Source organism: Dipodomys merriami, unplaced genomic scaffold (assembly GCF_024711535.1).
Source record: "Dipodomys merriami isolate MVZ:Mamm:240054 unplaced genomic scaffold, mDipMer1.0.p SCAF_1, whole genome shotgun sequence".
Taxonomy (NCBI): domain Eukaryota; kingdom Metazoa; phylum Chordata; class Mammalia; order Rodentia; family Heteromyidae; genus Dipodomys; species Dipodomys merriami.
The window spans coordinates 64,118,263-64,125,990 of NW_027202270.1; the positions used below are offsets into that span (position 1 = coordinate 64,118,263).

At 46.9% G+C, this 7,728-nt stretch overlaps 1 protein-coding gene across 1 annotated transcript in view; it reads right to left on the reverse strand.

Annotated features, from left to right (window-relative positions):
* Epc2 (enhancer of polycomb homolog 2) overlaps positions 1-2,897 on the reverse strand; it is a 101,615-nt gene extending 98,718 nt beyond the window's left edge. The window contains exon 1 of the mRNA XM_070023496.1: positions 2,463-2,897. Within this exon, the coding sequence (XP_069879597.1) occupies positions 2,463-2,615 (153 nt within the window). The 5' untranslated portion in view covers positions 2,616-2,897. The remainder of the gene's footprint in view (positions 1-2,462) is intronic.
* Positions 2,898-7,728: the final 4,831 nt, after the last annotated feature.

Genomic DNA, 7,728 nt, shown 5'->3' on the forward strand with positions numbered 1-7,728 from the left:
ATCTCCACTAAACTACCAAAAGAAGAAGAAGAAGAAGGAGGAAGAAGAAGGAGGAAGAAGAAAGAAGGAAGAAGGAAGGAGGAGGAGGAGGAGGAGGAGGAGGAGGAGGAGGAGGAGGAGGAGGAGGAGGAGGAGGAGGAGGAGGAGGAGGAGGAGGAGGAGAAGAAGAAGAAGAAGAAGAAGAAGAAGAAGAAGAAGAAGAAGAAGAAGAAGAAGAAGAAGAAGAAGAAGAAGAAAGAAGAAGGAAGGAGGAAGAAGAAGAAGAAGAGCCAGAGTGGAGCTGTGGCTCAAGTTGTTGGTAAAGCCTTGAGTAAAAGCAGCTCAGGGACAGCACCCAGGCCCTGAGTTCAAGCTCCAGGACAGGCACAAAAAAAGGGGGGGAGGGTGAAATTGAGAGGTCCTGAATTTCCATTATCTTTATCAGATTTTTTTTTCTTCCCCCAAACTGGACAAGTGAAGCTAGCAGGCTAGTGAACAGAGACAAGCTTAGCACTTACTTTCTACCCCTGAAGTTACAAGTTTTGTTGAGAAAGTTAATATTATTACAAGGCTTATAATTCATTTTTTGCTACTTTTTTCTGGATAGTACTGGGTTTGAACTCAAGAGTTTTGAACTTGCCAGGCACTATTACGACACAAAAGTAAACCTAAATTAAAATTAAAATACTTAAAATATATGGTAAACTCAGGGCCCAGTGCTGATTGCAAAAAATAAACCCACAATGTATCTTCCAGGGGTTAACTCTTCATTTTAGAAAATGGCTCTTGACTCCAGTTCTAAAATAACAGGATACACTTAATTACATATAATATCGATACTTTCATGATTCATTAAGCTACCTTTCTATTGGGAGGGGGGGATAAAAAACACGAAAGGAATTTCCAAATATATTCTTAAAATTCAAATAATTCAATGAATTCTTGTAGACACTATTACTTTTTTAAAATCTGTGGGAAAATAAGTTACCTTAACATCAAATTTTGTGAAACAGCTTTTGTAAAATCAGCTTTTGTGAAACAGAAGCTAAGAAATTCTCAGATATGATTGGCTCCAAAAATTAGGCATAAATGCTGGGTTCCAATATTACTATTTTTTTAATTTAATGTTCATCCTGATGGCTACTGTCATATTTATCTTATGAAAATGTTACGCCTTTCAGGTAATCAACACCCAAGAACATAACGATGAAATCGCAGTAGAAAGTACTAATAACAGGGTAACATAACGAGGTCAGAACCCGAGCAGCCAATCAAAAGCTTAAATGCATTTCCTGCAATATTAATAGTCAAAAGAGAAACCCAATCACAGAAACCTCGGGCTTTCTTTTGACAGTCACAGAAGCCAGAGAACCAATCCTCACACGCCCGAGGTTGACAATAAGGCGGGACTGGAGGTTCATTGAAGAAATTCGAGAGTGCAGTTACTATGAACTTCACCAGCAAGTAACACCACCACAAGCATCCACAGACACTGCCAAATGAAACGCGAGGCTGCATTACGTAAAACCTGGTTCTGTCAAACCAAGTGCAACATTACGCAAATGTTCATTTATTGGGGGGGGCACCATCTCCCCCCCCCAAAGCGACTTTATTATCAAAAACGCAACTGTCCGCTTGGATGCACTGGGTCCTGAACTTCTGAGAGACCGCCTTCCAACACCAAATACCGGGGCGCAGCGCGGGGCAGCGTGGAGCCGACGGCTCGCTCGTCGGGAGCAGCACCTCGGCTCCGTCCTAACGCTGCGCACCGAGCGGGAGTCCGCCCGGTCAGACAGGCAGGCAGACAGGCAGGCAGACAGGCAGGCAGAGGCAGCCGGCCCGCCAGCCTCGCAGCCCGCGTCCGGTCCGATCGCGTTCCCCGGCTACGTCCCGGGCGGCAGTCGCGGCCTCCCCCGGCGGCGCCGCCTCCTCCCGGTGCACCCTCTCCCGCTGGGAAGCGGCGACTCGTACCTCGCTGGGAGACGTTTGGTTGGAAAGCCTTTTACTTTCCCTAAGTCATTTCAAAGGGAACCTACTGCAAGCCCCCTTTTTAAAAAAATGGAAGGAAAAGTACTTCCCAACCCACGGGGGCCTTCTCTGTTCCTCAACCCCGCACAGGAGAAATGGTTAATTTAAAAGAAAAAAAAAAAAAAAAAAAAAAGGTAAACAGAGGCCGTACGCCAATTACGGCCAGCACATTCCCTGCGCCATTCCCGGCCGCTGATTACGGCAAGGCCCCCTTACGGCAGCGTAAGCGGCGCAGCGAGCTAATCACAACACTGGGACGCAACAACATGGCGGCTGCGGGCGGGCGCTGCGCCGGCCGAGAGGGTTTACGCTACTCCGCCAGCGTAGAGTCCCATGCGTTCGAGCGGCAGTGGCGCCCTCCAGCGAGCGTAAAGCGCTCTGTGAATGGCAAGGCCCGACTGACAAAGGGGAGGGGGGAGGAGGGAAGGGGGGGTAATAAACACTCGAGTCCCTACCGATTCCTCCTCCTTCTCCATCCCGGTGGGCATCTGGGGCACGGCCCGGTTGATGGAGACGCAGTCGTTGAGATCAGGCATGTCCTTGCCGCGGTAGATAGGCAGCGGTTTGGCGGCGTCCAGCGCCCGCGCTCGGAAGGAGAGTTTACTCATTGTCTCCCCGCCTTACAGGAACAGCCCGGGCGGCGGCGGCGGGGCGGGCGGGGAGGGGGGGAGCACTCCCGCCGCCTCCTCCACCTCCTTCCTCAGTGCAGCGCGGCCGGCCCGCTCCTCCTCCTCCTCCTCACTGCCCCCGGCCACAGCATGGGCGCCCACCCCGCCCGAAAACAGCCCCCCGCCGCCCGCGGCCGCTTCCACACTCTAGATCCGCCGCTCGCCCGCCCGATCCGCTCCCTGCGCCATGGCCAACATGGCGGACATTACCACAGCGGCGGCGAGCGATCCCGGCAGCCCGCGCGAGAGCGCGCCCCCGCCTCGGGAGCGCGCCTCGCCCTCTCCCTCCCCTCCCTGCTTCCTCTCCCTTCCCCTCCCTTGCCTGCCCACCCACTCTCTCCGCGGCACGGCCGGCCGGCGGGAGCGTGCCGGGCCTCTAGCCGTTCGCGGGAGAGGGGGCGGCGGCGTCGCTCGGCTCGGCGGGTCGCCGCCGCTCGCTCGCCGCGTGGCAGGTGCCAGGTGCGCGAGTTCCCCGGCGCGTCCGCCTCTGCCTCCGCGGCCGGGTCCACCGCGCCGGCCGGGCGCTCCGGAGGAAGGCGCTCCGGGGGCCCCCCGACAGCCGCGTCGAGCCTCGCTCGGGTGCCGGAGGCGGAGAGCGCGGGAAAGGAAGCTGTCGGTCCTCCAGCCGCGGCCACCATCACATCCTGATCTGCCGGGCGCCTGAGCGCCGGCGAACCCGCCTCCCCAGCCCGCGCGTCCCCGGGAGGTGCGAAAGGTCCGCTCCCGCTGCCCACTCCCGGCGCGTCGGCCCCGGTGGAGCTCGCTCGCTCGCCCGCCCGCCCCCACTCCCCCGGAAAACGCTCAGCCTTCGTCCTGCATCCTCGGGTACCTGTCCCGAAAGCGATCGCCCGCGCGGAGCATCATCCCCCTCCGGTCCGCGCCTTTGCCGGAGGATGCCCGCGGCAGCAGCGAGTGAGAGGTTTGAGACGCTGAACGCAACAAGTGGACTTCAACCTGTCATCCAAACTTCAGCGGAGTTATCCGAGTTGGACGGTAGATGCTTCTCCCGAGCCACAAAACAAACGGCAGAGCTCAAAAAGGCGCGACTTTAAAAGATTTCACCAAAGCAGCAAACGTGTCCCCCGTGGCAGCTGGTGTGAAAATACTGGGTGCTGTCAAGACGCCAAGGAATCGGAGCTCAAGTTCTTGCTTCCAGGTAATAGGGCAGCTGCAGAGATGGATGTCAGCCACCATCACCACCACCACCCCCCTCCAAGATGGAAATAGGCGAAGAAAACGATACAGATGACACAAGGCGTGATTAATAATGCCAGATGACATTACAGACAATGGCTGTGACACTTGAGAGGAAGAAGATGTGGCTTTCTCCGGAACCCAAAGAAGAAAGCTCTAAAGAGGAGGAAAAAAATCAAGTTGACTCAAGTACCAGCTATTGTTGACATCGCCCTATTTTTCCTGTTTCTTGATTAATCTTCAAGCATTACCCATCTCACAAAATTTCCCCAAACTGTAACATCTTTACCATTTTCCAATAATCGATCAATATCCTACTTATGAAAGGGTAGATGCTTTGCTACAGTCCAACAGTAAAGACACTTCTTTATAGGAAGAATGCAATTTTTTGTCAATAAGGAAACAGACTCAGACACATGGCTTGCCAGGTTTCAACACTACTTGGGTTCAAATAAAAATCTGCCCTTATTTGAAAACTCTTGTTTGCTCAACAGCACTACCCTCCTATCCAAGCTCCAGTTGACAATTCAACAGTCTAAAGTTGTTGGTGAAAAGTTAATTGCTGAGACTTGCAACTATGGCTATTATAGTGTGTAACCCAGAGCCTAACGATGCAAGAGCCCCAAGGAAGAAAAGAACAACATCTGCTCTATTAAACACTAATTCTCCAGTTCCATTTCTCACATCTGATTCATATTGTTGACTGATATTCCATGAAGAAATTTAGTGATACTCCATTCCATTCCAGTTGGCTTACCCTGCTCTCTAGCTTCCTATCTTTCACAAAGATAACTTTAGGACTAATTAAAGTTTTGGGTTTTTTTTTTAAAATTCAAACAAAGAGCAGTTTTTGTTATAGTTGTAAGCTTCCTATCTTTCACCAAAGAGAACATTAGGACTAATTAAAGTTTTTTTTAATTCAACTAAAGAGTAGTTTTTGCTATAGTTGTTATTTTTCTGTTATTCCCTTACTTTGATCAGATAGCATTTTTAAAAATCTTAAGTCTCCATTTTTCTGGTTGTCCTGTAGGCAGTGATTATAAAACTTGGAATAAAATAGTTTGAAGCAAATAGCACAATGCATTTTTCCATTGGAGCATATTCTGTTACACACACATGCACGCACATACATTTCTTAGCTTCCAATTCAGTGCCCAAACTAGAATGCTTCTACCATTGGATTATCTGTGCATAAATACTATTTTTATACAATTTATTTCCATCTTGTTGAAAACATTATTAGTGCTAAAAACACAAAATGCTTTTTCAAAAGCATATCATCTCATAACATGTCTCTGTTAATCAAAACTTGTTTCAAATGGTTATGCAGCCTAGTTGCCTATCTTAATTTTGACATACACTACACTAACTACAATCATTCTAAAATCCATCCACTTCAATATGCTTTAGATCAATTCCAAATGGCATGTGTTTATGAAACACCCTAGAATTAGAACAAGTTTTTAAAAACCGAATGAATAAAGCACACTGTCTAAAGAGTCTAAATTAAAACAAATATGAATACTCCAGTTTCCATGTCCCAGTATTAAACTGTTTCCAAATAACGAACAACATTATTTTTAAAGGAACTTTAAAACTAATAAACACAGTTGCTATCCAACTATTTCTGTTACATTCTTTCTAATTGGCTCTCTATATCAGCAAATCCAATGGAATATTGATTGGGTTAGTATGTGAACTACATCTCTACAAACACACCCTTTATGTTCCTAGGAATGAGCCTGGTACTAATGAAGCTCTGTAGTTTTACATATGTAATCTGAATATGAGGTCTGCATTCATTACAATCTACTGGAATCAATGCTGTGGTTTCATACCCTTTATGGAGGCAGCTCTGAATCTCTGATGTAGGGATGAAGGCTTTACTAAGAGGTGACATGCCAAACATCTTCCACTTCTTCCATTCATCACAGCGAGAATACCAGGTGGTAAATAAAAATTTGTAGCTGTGGCTCAGTCTCTTAGCTGAATCTCTCAAACCTGGTTGGAATCACAGGGTGCCACCTTGTGTATAAGCTGACGCTTTACTTCCCATTTCTACAAAGAATCAGGATAGACGCAAAAAAATACCAGCCTGAAAGCTCTGTAACTTATTAACCAAAGGGGAAAAATGAAATAGGTATAATTGAAGTAAACAGACATGAAAGCACACAGCTCCAAAGGATCCACACACTAGATTCTGAATCACACCAACAGTCTGTCTCATTGTTTCCTCACCCAATGCCCCACACATGGAATAGATTGACCACACACTCAGGCCTTTGAAGGGTACCAGAAAATGAGTAAAGCTCTTGTTTCACCTAATAAGTCTGGTTGGACAATCATCTATATCCAAACAACAAGAAAAGTGTCTACATTTAATTTCAGGACTTTGTATTTCTGAGACTAACCTCTATCTACTTAATAAAGAGCATGATAATGATGGTTGAAAAAGTGAACTTGAAAGAGGAAACTACAATTGTTGGAGCAGGGCCACAGGAGGAAAGGGAAGAGAAAGAGAGGTGGGGAGGGAGGGAGGGAAAGAGAGAGAAAGAGAGGGAAAGGGAAGGGGAGGGGAGGGATACTTTTTTAATGCAGCTACCTTGCCCTTGAGAAATTCCATATTTGGAGAAAAGCAACTCCAAATTTAGCACAGTTGCCATTCAGTTGAAGTCATGGTTATATTCATGGTATTAACTGGACCCTTCATGTTATTTTCAGTAGGGCATTGCAGTGAAAATCCTGTACTTTGTCAGTTCAGTATCTTGTATGTTTATGTTTATCTCAGCTGCCTTTCCTGACTTCCTCCACTGGCTCATCCCTTTCCCCTTGAGCAGGTACCTGGGAAAATCTCCCCCCACCCTCTCTCTCTTTCTCTCTCACATCTCCCCACAGGCCTGAAATGTGGCTCTTCTAAGTGCCCAATTATGGACAGACCAATATGTCTTAAATGACCATGTCCCAGAGGATAGAGTTAACATTCTTTTGTGCAAAGGAGCTTAACTAGGACCAATGCCTCCTACTCTTGCAGGAGTGAGCTAAGGGTATGCAGGGCCAAGAGGTAATTTGACCTTTGCATCAACAAGGTATGCATTGCTGTTTCAGGTTATGCAGCCCTAGGGTGAAAAGGAGTGTTCTTATGCATTCTATCTATGTGAAAGCTGTCCTCTAGTTTGGTGACAATAGCTATTATTTGCCAGCATTGTTTTCTGTCTATAATCCCATGTACAATGCTTACACTGTGTCTTTACTTAAAAAGAGAGTAGCCCCATTTCTAAGACCACGTGCCATAGGCAGATTTGGTAGCTCAAGAGGGAAAACACCAAGGATAGTCCTAAAGTCAACTATGTTTTAATGGAGGATATCATCCCCTCTTACTCAGAGCATACAGAGGACTTTATGTGCCATATCTCTGTTATCCAAATCTCCCCAGTCCAATAGTCCTGGCAACACTTAATAGTCCCCTTAGGGCTAGTAAGTAGATAGCCCCGAGCCTGCCAAAGAACAGAGATAACATTTTAGGACAACTTGAGAAGATTTTTAAGAACATAGAAGTTCTATAAGTGGACATTGGTTTGATGACCAGTTTTAGCTACCATATTCACGCCCACCACCTGGGGAGGTAGCTACAGCTTGGTTTGGTCTAGTCTACTGCACAAAGGTCCTATTAACCAGTATGGTCCTCTCTCTTCCTACTTCTCTTCCATGAAGTTGAAATGGCATATGTACTATGTGTCAGCCAATGGATTTAACAGTTCTGGTCTTATTTAAATTGTGTCTAAGTTGTTAACAAAGGAAAAAATTTGACATATATTTGACAAATATTTGAAGTTACTCCCTTAATGAGATAAATAAGATT